Genomic DNA, 12,291 nt, shown 5'->3' with positions numbered 1-12,291 from the left:
CCTCCCTGTCCATCACCAACTCCCAGAGTTCACCCAAACTCATGTGCATCGAGTTGGTGATGCCATCCAGCCATCTAATCCTCTGTCGTCCCCTTCTCTTCCTGCCCCCAATCCCTCCCAGCATCAGGGTCTTTTCCAATGAGTCAACTCTTCACATGAGGTGGCCAAAGTATTGGAGCTTCAGCCTCAGCATCAGTCCTTCCAATGAACACCCAGGACTGATCTCCTTTAGGATGGACTGGTTGGATCTCCTTGCAGTCCAAGGGACTCTCAAGAGTCTTCCCCAACACCACAGTTCAAAGGCATCAATTCTTCGGCGCTCAGCTTTCTTCACAGTCCAACTCTCACATCCATACATGACCATTGGAAAAACCATAGCCTTGACTAGATGGATTTTGTTGGCAAAGTAATGTCTCTGCTTTTTAATATGCTATCTAGGTTGGTCATAACTTTCCTTCTAAGGGTTAAGTGTCTTTTAATTTCATGGCTGCAATCACCATCTGCAGTGATTTTGGAGCCCCCCAAAATAAAATCTGACACTGTTTCCACTGTTTCCCCATCTATTTGCCATGAAGTGATGGGACCGGATGCCATGATCTTAGTTTTCTGAATGTTGAGCTTTAGGCCAACTTTTTCACTCTCCTCTTTCACCAAGAGGCTTTTTAGTTCCTCTTCACTTTCTGCCATAAGGGTGGTGTCATCTGCATATCTGAGGTTATTGATACCTCTCCCGGCAATCTTAATTCCAGCTTGTGCTTCTTCCAGCCCAGAGTTTCTCATGATGTACTCTGCATATAAGTTAAATAACTAGAGACCAAATCCACGCCCCCTGCAGAAGCACAGAGTCCTAACCACTGGACAGCCAGGGAATCCCTCCACTTCTGTTTTTAAAAGTGCAGGAGGTTAAAAAAAAAAAGAAAGGTGCAGGAGTACTCAGGAATAGCTCTCTCCAGTGGCTAACACAAGGTCAGCTGTCTCCCTACACCTCTCAGCTTGGTTTTTCGCTCATCTTTTACTCCGCAAATATTCCCTGACCTCCTATTATATGCCAGGCTCTGTTGTAGGTGCTGGGGATATAGAAATGAACAAAACAGACTAATGAAGGTGGTGAATCAATAATAAAACATCAAATACATATTACATATTTATACAAAAAGTACAGGAAATGCAAAATGCTGCTGCTGCTATTACTACCAAACCATTTAAGGACTGATGTGTGCGTGGGGTGAGGCGGGGGCGGTGAGAGGGGGGCGGTGAGAGGGTTGCTATTTTAAACAGGGTGATCCAGGAGGACTTCACTGAGGAAGTGACATTTAGTTAGAATCCTGAGTAAACTGAAAGTGAGCTGCATGTACATTTAGAGGAAGAACCTTGCAAGTGGAGGGAACAGACAGTGCAGAAGTCCACCTTAGCTTCACCATCAGCCAATTTTTTTCCTCCTAATGACAAAGATGTCTCTGGCTGCTCCATCTGCCTACCTCGTCATCCAATAGAAAGCGGCACCTCCTTTCCTAGCTACTCCAGGGAAAATCCCAGAATGGAAGCTCATTGGATCCCCTTGGGTCACATGCCACCCCTGAACCAATTACTGTGCTCCGGGGAATGGAGCGCTCTAATTGGCTAATCTGGGGCTGGCTGACGCAATAAGGTAGGTATCCCCTGCTTCCCAAGGCATGCATCTCTTTGGGGCGGAGGGTGTTTACCCCAGTTGAAGCTCAGCCCAAGAGAACAGCTTTTATGATGTGTTCTATACAGATTATTGAAAGAACTGCACGTTCCTTGTAAAATAAAATCCCAAGAGTATACAAAATGTAAGCAGAAAATGCCCCAAAATCACAAATAAAATCTCGCATTCTAGAATACATGTAATTTTTACAAACGCAGGCTCTTTCATACTTACTATCTGGCAGTACTTCCCAACATTGTGCAAACATTCAACGGCTATTAGGCTTATTATATTCCTACCCAGACTGGGAAGAGATGTTGATTAGTACGATACTATCAGTAGTTGCAGTTTACGTTTTTTGAATGCTTGCTATGTGCCAAGTCGGATTTTATAGATTAAAAGGCTGAAGCTCAGATAAAGTAAGTAACCCGTCCAGGGTCGCACAGCAAGAAAGTGTCTGAGGCAGAAAGCAGAGCAGTTCCTTCCCTCCACCCCCAAGGGGGTGCGGAGCCCAGGGCCCCTGCTCTCTGTAGCCTGGCCCCACAGGGCGGCTGCCTCCCTCTTATCTCAGCTCGGGCTGCCTGCTGGTCCCGCCCCCTCGGGGGAGCTGCCACTTGGAGGCGCCTGGCCGGGAAGGCCTGGTCAGCTGTGTCCGGCGGAGGCAGCTGCTGACCCAGCTGTGGCCTGTGCCAGGGGCGGAAGATGTGGGGCGGGGGGAGTAGGCAGGAGCCCTGGGCCCCCGGCTGGGGCTACATTATGTATCATCTCCCGGCACCCCTCCGGGCTGGAATTGGCTTCCTCTGCCTCTTGCTCGCTGGGGCAGCCTGGGCTCCCCCACCCAATCCAACGGACCCCAAGTTTGAAAACAAAGGTAAGGGTGGAGTTGAGTGTAGACCCCAGCACTGGATCTTGGAGGGCAATATGGGGGCCCGAACTTCCTGCCCGGACCCTTGGGGTCACCCAGGTTCTCATTCTGAGTCTGTGACCTGGAGCCCAAGGTGGTGTCTGAACCCCTAGACCGGGATCTCATATGGCACGCTGGGGTCTATATCCCCAGACTGGGTTCTGGGGGAGAAGCTAGAAAGGGGGCATAAGAGTCCTGCTTTATCTCTACAACGAACTTGGGGCGTGCTAAACGCTAAATGGGGCAGGGGTAGTGCTGTAGTCTAGAGTCCTATATTCTAGAGTCCCTGAGCTAAGGGGATCTAACCGACCCTTCAAGCGGGGAGGGAGGGTAAAACCCGAGTCCGAGTCAGAGGGGCCGAGCCGCAGGCGACTGTAAACACGGTTGGCATGCGGGCGCCAGATCCCTGGGTCCGCTGGGTTGAGGGAGGGGAACGGGGGACACGGTTGGCGCTATCGGGCCGCCGGGAGCCTGCCGGGGCTGATAGGGGACCCCGCCTCCTGCACACACACTCACCCGCACGCAAGTCCCTAGGTTGGGGCGGGGCCGGCAGCGGGAGGCGGAGGCCTTGAATGCTGCGCTCAACAAAGCCGGTCGCGGGTGGGCGGCGTGTGTGTTGGAGGGAGACAATAAGACACGCAACCTACGCTTGGAAGTTTGGGGGCACTACTTCGGCGGACCCCTCGAAGGGCCCCGCTGGAAGAACGGGGGCGGGGCTTTTTTTCTTATCGGTCCGCACAGGCGGCAGGAGGGAGGGAAGGATGCTGTGGCTCGAGAAAGGGACTCGGGTCCCTTGACCCCCTCCCCTGACCCCCATCCTCAGCGGCCCTGCTGACAGCCCGCGAGCCTGATGAGTTTCTGTGCTTCACCGAGCGCTTGGAGGATTTGGTGTGTTTCTGGGAGGAAGCGGCCACCGCCGGAGTCGGCCCGGACAACTACAGCTTCTCTTATCAGCTCGAGTGAGTTGGAAGAGGCGGGGTCAGGTGGATCGCCCCACAGGTGCAGGGGGCGGGCGGGCCGGGCAGACCTCCCAGGAGCTCGCATCTTGGGATGTTTCCTGGTGCCAGGGACCGGCTGCATCTCTGCTGGTGGGCAGTTGTGGGAAGCCCACGGAGTCAGGGCTGACATGCACCCTAGTGGTCGGGGCTGGAGCACTCCCGTGATCACTGCTGGAGGGTAACCGCAAACTTCAGGGCAGGAACAATACCGCTCCAAAGCAGGACTTAAGGCGTCGCGTACGTCGGGGCTGGGACGCCCCCTGGTGGTGGTGTCCAGAAACGCGCCCTCGGTCCTCGCGAAACCTCCAAACTTGATCCCCCTACCCTCGCTGGTTCCTGGTTGAACAGGGGTGAGCCGTGGAAGCCATGCCGCCTGCATCAGGCACCCACCGCCCGCGGCTTGGTGCGTTTCTGGTGCTCGCTGCCTACAGCCGACACGTCGAGCTTCGTGCCCCTAGAGCTGCACGTCACTGCGGCCTCGGGCGCTTCACGCTACCGCCGTACCATTCACGTCAACGAAGTGGGTAAGTGCGCTGGGAACAGGGGATTGGTCGGGAGGGAGTCCCAGTTTCCGCCCACCTAAGGAAACCCCTCTCCGCAGTGCTCCTAGACCCTCCCGCCAGGCTTGTAGCTCGGCGGGCCGACGAGGGCGGCCACGTGGTACTGCGCTGGCTCCCGCCGCCTGGGGCACCCATGGCGAGCCTTATCCGCTATGAGGTGAATATCTCGGCAGAGAACGCCGCAGGGAGCGCACAGAGGGTGAGGCCCGTCCCTATGACCTAGCCCCAGAGGGCTCCAGACTGGACAGGCCCTCTAAGTCTCACCCTGACTGTCACTAGGGCCCCGCCCCCTTGGCCTCGTCCCTTCCACGCCCTGCCCAAGACATCTCCACGTCCACTGACTTGTCCCTTTTCCCAATGATCCCCTTTTCCCAGCCCACCTGGACTCAACCTTTCTTAACTCTTGCCTGGAACCCTAGACCGCTCCAGTGCCCGCCCTGTCTGTTCGCAGGCCCAGCTGTTAAATAGCCGAAGTGCGCCCGTTTCTACCCAGGGCCCCATCCTGATTGGCCCCAAGCCTTCCTGGGCCCCGCCTCCTACTTTCGTTCCCGCCTTCCCATGCTTGGTTTCTGTTCTTCCTTTTTCTGATTGGCTGGATCCCTCAGAGTCCACCCCCACATGCCCTCCTTTGCCCACCCTGCCCCTATTGGCCACACCCCTCACCCGGGCCCCGCCTACAGGTGGAGATCCTCGACGGCCGCACCGAGTGCTTGCTGAGCAACCTGCGGGGCGGAACGCGCTACACCTTCATGGTACGCGCGCGTATGGCCGAGCCCAGCTTCGGTGGCTTCTGGAGCGCCTGGTCCGAGCCTGCGTCACTGCTGACGGCTAGTGGTGAGGCCCCAGGCAAGGGAGGTAGGAGGGGCTGGGCGGAGCATGGGGGCCAAGCTCACCGCCCTGACCTCTTCCCTGCTCCCCCAGACTTGGACCCCCTCATCCTGACGCTCTCCCTCGTCCTCGTGCTCATTCTGCTGCTGCTGGCCGTGCTGGCCCTGCTCTCCCACCGCCGGTGAGCGCCCCACTCGGCATCTGGCTCAGACTCCCCTCCACTAACTTTCCCCTTTCCCTGTGAAAACCTAGGCTCAGAGACGGGCAGGCACTTGCCCAGGGTTACACAATGAAGAGTCGGTGGCAGGGTCAGGATGCAAGCCAGGTCACACTCAGATTCTTACTTAAAATTCTCTGCTCTGGGGCATACTTTTTGGGTTTTCCTCCTACCTCAGTGTCTGCTCCTTCTTGGATTCCCTTGTGAATGTGCGTGCGTGCTATGCTAAGTCATTTCAGTCGTGTCTGACTCTTTGTGACTCCATGGACTGTAGCCCGCCAGGCTCCTCTGTCCGTGGGATTCTCCATGCAAGAATACTGGAGTGGGTGGCCATGCCCTCCTCCTGGATTGTTCCGACCCACGGATGGAAGCTGCATCTCCTGCCTTTTAGGCGGATTCTTTACCACTGAGCCACCGGGGAAGCCCTTCTTTGTGAATACTTTTTTCCCAGTTTCATTAACTTCTGTAAAGCCAACCAAATGGGCTTCATGAAACGACTTAGCCCCGAATGCCTCCCACCTGTTGTCAAGGTCCTTAGGTGTTTTATGACATGACCAGCCATCCTGAGGTTTTTGTAATTCAGTTTTTGTGACCCGAGTACAAACTATGTGTTTTCACACCCCCAAGCCTTGGGATACACTGTTCCTTCTGCCAGGAATGTCCTTCTTGCCATGCCTGCCAAGCAATCTCCTAGTTCTTTCAAAACCTTGTTTGTTTACTTGATTGGGAAATACTGAGTGCCAGCTATGTGCTAGGCACTGGGAAGAAAGAGCAGAACAAACCAGATGTGTCTCTACTCTTGTGGATCTCATAGCTAAGTCACACAACAAATAAGGGAACCAACAGATATTTGATTATAAATTGTGATGAGAGATAGCAGAAATATCGGGCTTCCCAGGTGGCACTAGTGGTAAGGAATTCCCCTGCCAGTGCAGGAGACATAAGAGTCTCAGGTTTGATCCCTGGCTTGGGCTGATCCCCTGGAAGAGTGCATGGCAATCCACTCCAGTATTCTTGCCTGGAGAATCCCATGGACAGAGGAGCCTGGTGGGCTACAGGCTGTAAGGTCACAAAGAGTCAGACTTGACTGAAGCGACTTAGCATGCATGCCCATGGGGACAGGACGGACAGAATAGATAGGTGAGAGGAGGTGACATCAGAGCAGAAACCTGAATCCTGGGAAACAAGCAGCCATGTGAAAAGCAGGGAGCGAAAAACAGCAAGTGCAAAGGTCCTGAGATGGGAATGAGCTTGGAACATTGAAGCAGCTGCAAGAAAAGCTGTTTCCCTAGAGCAGAGTGTGTAAGGTGGTGGGGGGCGGGGGGGAGGGAGATGAGGGAGGTAACAGGAATTAGATCATGTAGGGTCTTCTGTAGGAGTTTGGACTTTATCCTGAATGCACTGGAGAACCATGGAAAAGAGTGAGAAGGAAAGCAGCATAATGGACCTTCAGACAAGCCTGGGTGGGTTTTAGAGGGACCATAAGGCAGTGTATATTGAACTCCTGTGTATCCTTCAAAACCCTGTTCCCATTGCCCTTCTATAGGGCCTTGCAGATGCTTTGGCAGAACCCCTGTTCCTCAGTCCCATGCACTCCTCTGCCTTCAACATGACCACAAGGGACTAGGAGTAGCTTTGCCCCATGGATGGTGCCAAGGGGGTGTTGGTGAATGTTCAGTGACACATGCCCAGGTATCTGTTTGTTTTGGTTTCACCAGGACTCTGAAGCAGAAGATCTGGCCTGGCATCCCAAGCCCTGAGAGCGAGTTTGAAGGCCTCTTCACAACCCACAAGGGTAATTTCCAGGTAGGCGGCCTGGTTGTTCCTTCCAGGCCTGGGGCTTCCCTGCTCCTGTGGCCGAACTCCAAGTCTCTGAGCAAGCTGGTGCTGTTTCCCCAGCTGTGGCTGTACCAGACTGACGGGTGTCTGTGGTGGAGCCCCAGCACCCCCCTCCCAGAGGACCCACCTGCCCCCCTGGAAGTCCTCTCTGAGTGCTGCTGGGGGGTGACACAGGCAGTGGAACCTGGGGCAGATGACGGGGGGCCCCTCCTGGAGCCAGTGGGCAGCGAGCATGCCCAAGACAGCTACCTGGTACTGGACAAGTGGCTGCTGCCCCGGAGTCCGCCGAGCGAGGATCTCCTGCAGCCTGGTGGCGATATGGACATAGTGACCATGGATGAAGCCTCAGAAGCGTCCTCCTGCACATCCGCTTTGGCCCTGAAGCCTGGGCCGGAGGGGGCCTCTGCTACTAGCTTTGAGTACACCATTCTTGACCCCAGCTCCCAGCTCTTGCGCCCAAGGGCACTGCCCCCTGAGCTGCTCCCCACCCCACCCCACCTAAAGTACCTGTACCTCGTGGTGTCCGACTCTGGCATCTCAACTGACTACAGCTCAGGGGGTTCCCAGGAAGCCCAGAGGGGTTCATCCAATGGTCCCTACTCCAACCCTTATGAGAACAGCCTCATCCCAGCCCCCAAGCCTTCACCCCCAAGCTACGTGGCCTGCTCCTAGGACTCCAGCCCTCAGAGGCACAGAGACCCAGAATGACCCCACTGCTACTCAAGGCCCAAGGTTTATCCAGCAGGGTCAGTGAGGCCTGCTGACCTTGGCTTTCTGCTCAATTCATCCTGCTCAGAAAGTCACAGCCTTGCAGTATTTTTAAATGTACAGTTTTTTGTGTGTAGATAGATAAATATAAAAATATATATATACTTTATATATAAATATATACAAGTTTCCTGTCGTGACTTCTATAAATACCTGTAAGCCCCATCTTTTCCCTGGGCCCAGGCCATAGGAGAAGCAGCAAAAAGTCTGGAGTTAAGTCTAAAATTCTGACCTGGCAATCTGAATAATAATAACAGAATGAATTGGTCAGTATAAGTTATGCTAGCTGCCCTAACAACAACCCATTCCCTTCTCTAGGGGGTCTTCTCGGCCAAGGGATTGAACCCAGGCCTCCTACATTGCAGGCAGATTCTTTACCAGCTGAGTCACCGGGGAAGCACTTTCTCTCATACAATTCAAATAGATGGTTAGCTTATCCCTGGGATGAGTCAGAAACCCAGGCTGTAGCTTAACCATCTCCTAGGGGTACTCTGGGGTCTTCAGATGGACCCTCTGCATCCTTCCAGCCCACAAGAGAGAGACAGCAGAAGATTTTTGTGGGCCACTTTAGGGATGTAGCCTGGAGGTGGGCGCCACCTCTTCACAAATTCTGCTGGCTAGAAATGGGCATGTGACTTCCGTAAGAACCATGGACAGCTGGGAAATGTAGTTCAGCTGTGCACCCAAGCGAGGAGAGCTGTTTAATGAGCAGCTAGCTAGTCTCTGCCGCTAATAATACTAACATTGATTCCTAAGGCTTTATTCCGAATCTGGTTCTAAGAAAGCACTCTGATGACACCAAAGGTCAATCAAGTGGCTCATTGCAAGTTTTCGGCTTAACTGCTTTTTAAAAGTTTGACATAACCTAGGAAAGCATACCTTCTATTCCAGCAATTCCACTTTTAGATATGTACCCTAAAAACCCTCACACACATGGACCAGGATATGTGTACGAGTGTTAATAGTAGTAAATAAGTCAATCTGATCATACCTAATTTAGGGTATAGTCACTCATGGAATTACATGCAGTATGGAAAAAGGAATGAATGAAAATGTGGCCGAATCTTAGTACCAGTGTTGAGAGGGAAGTTTCAGATTACATTTATCATGAAATTCTTCTTTATAAAATTCAAAACAGAAAAATTAAACAATATATTGGCTGGGCACAATATATACAGGATAATGGTATATTTACGAGAGAAAAAGCACTTTACAATCTTAAGATCTTTGAATTTGCATCTGTCTTGGGTAAACTCTGGGAGTTGGTAATGAACAAGAAAGCCTGGTGTACTGTGGTTCATGGGGTCGCAAAGAGTTGGACACGACTAAGTGACTGAACTGAACTGAACTGAGGTAGGTGTTCCAGACAGGGAAACAGGCATGGATAAGTTGTCACACTCCAAAGCTCACGGTTGGCCTCCAGAGCTTGAACCTTTGTGCGAGCTGGTGTCAACCGCCTGGGTGGGCCATCGGGTGACTGTCATCTCTCCATCTGGTTGAAAAATCACCCACCATCCTTCCCTGGGGCCCAGCCCACCTGGCTCCAGGGAGGCTCGGAGGCAGCACTGTCCTGGGCCTGCTGCATCCGGCTGCAGCCAGCACTGGGCAGGGAAATACCTCTGAAGGAGTGCCAGCTGCAGAGCATTTCCACTGTCTCCTCCTTCCTCCTGGGTCTGGAGGGCCACAATGAGCCCACAGCCCCGGCCAGGCCCAACCCGGTGGCTGAAGTGGACAGCTGTGTCCAGAAGCAGGGCAGCCAGGTAGGCGGCTTCCTGGGACCCAGGGTCTTCTACTAGGTACTCCTCCAGGCCATCAAGCAGCAAGAGTGAGGGGCTGGTCCACGGGCCTCATGGGCAGAGCACAGAAACCGGAGGAGCTCACGGGTTGAGGGTGGGTACTGGAAGCGGATCTTCTAGAAAGGGAAAAAGGAAAGGGCCAGATTCAGCATAGGAAGCCGAGCTTCCAGTTAGAGCAGCCCTGCTTCCTTGCATACTCCCCTGGACGAGGCTCTCACCCACTAGACCTCTGGTTCCAGCGTGAAGCAGCTCAGAGGGATCGAATATTCTTCTGTTCACCAACCCCTCACCCTCGTTTTTTTCTTATCCTGCACTCGTCACTGCCCGGTATTATTAAGAACAAGGTACGCCTTTCTGCCAAATCTCTAGGGCAATCTTTCCACGGAAAACCCGCCCATAGCGTCCAACTCCACCACGGACTCCTGTTTAGCTCCGCCCCTGACTCCACCCATTGGGAAGCAAATTTGTGGATTCTGCCCCTTCATTGGGTGGTTTCTCATTCAATCTAAACAAGGCTTCGTATCCCCGACTCGTCCATATTCCTTCCCACAATGTTTGCTTCGTCTCCGCCATTGGTCTGTCTCCGCCTGTCAGTCAACCCCCCATTCGCCCCTCTACGGGCTGGTCCGCCTCTGGGCCCACCCCTCCCTACTTGTAATCGCAGTGGTTCGAGCGCTGGTCCAGTCCTGCGGGGCAGACTTTGAAGAGGCCTCCGGGTCAGGAAGAGGACCGGGCCTCGGCCTTCCCCTGCCGCCTCCAGGGCCGCCGCGAATAGCAGCGCTGTCTTCCCAGAGCCTGGACCGCCGAGCAGCAGCAAAGGCGGTTCGGCTTCAGCTGTGTTCTTCCCGGGGCCCGCCGCGATGCCCAAGTTTAGCACTCGCCTCAGCGTCTCCGCCATTTGCCGCGTACTTCTGTTCAATCAGCGGCCGGTGCCTGCCCTTAATCCCGCCCAGGGCGGGGTCTCATTGGTTACAGTGCATTTAGCTTCTCCATTAGTCCAAAAATCTGTTCCTCAAAGTTAGATCGACGTTTCCTAGCTCCGCCCCTGGTGAGGGGGCGAATATCCTAGTTTGAGCAACAAATGGAGGCGTTTCAAGGCGATAAGGCCCTCTCGTAAGTGAGTCCGCTGGCGGAAGCACCACGAATACTATTATTGTGAGCTAAGCAGCTAATCAGACAATATAAGGGTTCAGAGTTGGACGGAACAGGCCCTAATCACGGACACATTACTTAAAATCTCTGAGCCTCAGCTTTGCCCACCTGTAAGATGGAGCACATGGTCTCTCAGGAATATTGCGATGTGTGTGTGCGCGCGCGTTTCTGCTGATGTTACCTAATGACAATGAAGGGGAGAAGTGGATAAGCTATCCGCTTGTCTCTCTCTGCACTTGAATGCTTGCACAAATGTGTGTGTGTTTGGGGTTGCAAGTTTGAGGATATTCATGTGCAAAACATCCGTCAGACAGCAAAGGAGTGTCTTTGAGGGTCTGTGAGAAGAGTCTCAGCTGGCTTCCTCATTGGCCTGGGGGCTTCTTGAGTCCTGCTTAGGGTACAGTGAGAGGCAGGACCATAGAACAACAACAACAAAAAAAAGACAGAGAGAGAGAGAAGAGGCAAAGATGCAGGGGCTGGGAGACTGAGGGAGAGCCACAGCAGGACCTTCTTTGTCAAGTTCACTTCAGTATCTCCAGCGCCCAGACAGTGCTTGCTGCTGCTGCTGCTGCTAAGTCGCTTCAGTAGTGTCCGACTCTGTGCGACCCCATAGACGGCAGCCCACCAGGCTCCCCCGTCCCTGGGATTCTCCAGGCAAGAACACTGGAGTGGGTTGCCATTTCCTTCTCCAATGCATGAAAGTGAAAAGTGAAAAGGAAGTCGCTCGGTCGTGTCCGACTCTTAGCGACCCCATGGACTGCAGCCTACCAGGCTCCTCCATCCATGGGGTTTTCCAGGCAAGAGCACTGGAGTGGGGTGCCATTGCCTTCTCCGAGACAGTGCTTAGGGCATTGCAAGTCTCAACAAAGGCTTGTTAAAGGAATGAATAAAGAAAGGTAGGATAGATTGGAAACTGGAAGAGAAGGAAGAACAAGGTGAGTGGCCAAGTGAGCACTGGTTGGATATCTTCACACAGACTTCTCCCCAGAGCTGCCACTCACAGCCCTGTTGCCCTGGCAACTCTGTCTCCTGGTAACTTCAAAGTGGTGCTGTTGCCAGGAGACCCAGGGGCAGGGCTGAACTGAGATTTCCAGGGCTCTCTCTCTCCCTCTGGGGCCAGAAAAGAGCTTCACAACATCGCTCAATACACCCACTCACACAGACAGGCACCCCCACACTCCTACACCCACTCACACAGACAGGCACCCCCACACTCCTACACACACACACAGGAAGGGCATCTCTGCATATATTTCATTTTCAGAATCCCCACCACCCACATGCTCACAATCATATCCTGACACAAAGCACCCCATACATACTCTTTCTCACATTCATGCCCCACACCCTTTCTCTTGCAAGTACACCAGAACACAGTCTGATACAACAATTCCTTTGCCGCCACACACACACACGAGGCACACGGTTACATTGTCCTGTTAAATGCACCACCTCCTCCCTTGATTCACCTCGCTTTGCAACACTCTAAATAACAAGCACTTGTATCGCACAGTTCCACATAGTTATAAACACCGGAGCATGCTGAACACAGCCCCATTTCAA

At 53.5% G+C, this 12,291-nt stretch overlaps 2 protein-coding genes across 4 annotated transcripts; one reads left to right on the top strand and one right to left on the bottom strand.

The window, feature by feature from the left end:
• Positions 1-2,299: 2,299 nt before the first annotated feature.
• EPOR (erythropoietin receptor) lies at positions 2,300-7,855 on the top strand. Of its 3 annotated transcripts, XM_005890773.2 has the most exons (8): positions 2,300-2,537; positions 3,394-3,529; positions 3,917-4,092; positions 4,170-4,327; positions 4,809-4,962; positions 5,050-5,137; positions 6,892-6,979; positions 7,073-7,855. In XM_005890773.2, exons 1-8 carry the CDS (start codon positions 2,369-2,371, stop codon positions 7,682-7,684), a joined length of 1,581 nt encoding a protein of 526 aa, XP_005890835.2. In that variant the 5' UTR covers positions 2,300-2,368; the 3' UTR covers positions 7,685-7,855. The 3 variants fall into 3 exon arrangements, with proteins under 3 accessions (XP_005890835.2, XP_070230920.1, XP_070230919.1); XM_070374819.1 differs by having other exon boundaries at positions 4,170-4,285; positions 6,892-7,855; XM_070374818.1 differs by having other exon boundaries at positions 6,892-7,855.
• Positions 7,856-8,869: 1,014 nt separating this feature from the next.
• On the bottom strand, positions 8,870-10,486 carry SWSAP1 (SWIM-type zinc finger 7 associated protein 1). The gene is given in 3 exon segments (XM_005890774.2): positions 8,870-9,614; positions 9,617-9,692; positions 10,229-10,486. Coding segments are annotated over 3 exon segments (750 nt in total). The 5' UTR covers positions 10,475-10,486; the 3' UTR covers positions 8,870-9,186.
• Between the last annotated feature and the right edge of the window lie 1,805 nt (positions 10,487-12,291).

The sequence above is a fragment of the Bos mutus genome, chromosome 7 (assembly GCF_027580195.1).
Source record: "Bos mutus isolate GX-2022 chromosome 7, NWIPB_WYAK_1.1, whole genome shotgun sequence".
NCBI lineage: Eukaryota > Metazoa > Chordata > Mammalia > Artiodactyla > Bovidae > Bos > Bos mutus.
Note: the sequence above shows the minus strand (reverse complement) of the source record. Positions and strands in the feature narration are given on the sequence as shown.

What these genes read in the sequence shown, in the direction of transcription:
- EPOR (XM_070374818.1), top strand. Translation starts at nt 2,369, where the DNA reads ATGTGGGGCGGGGGGAGTAGGCAGGAGCCCTGGGCCCCCGGCTGGGGC. An exon ending in CCCCAAGTTTGAAAACAAAG is followed by an intron (nt 2,538 to 3,393) that starts GTAAGGGTGGAG and finishes CCCCATCCTCAG; the next exon opens with CGGCCCTGCTGACAGCCCGC. An exon ending in CATTCACGTCAACGAAGTGG is followed by an intron (nt 4,093 to 4,169) that starts GTAAGTGCGCTG and finishes CCCTCTCCGCAG; the next exon opens with TGCTCCTAGACCCTCCCGCC.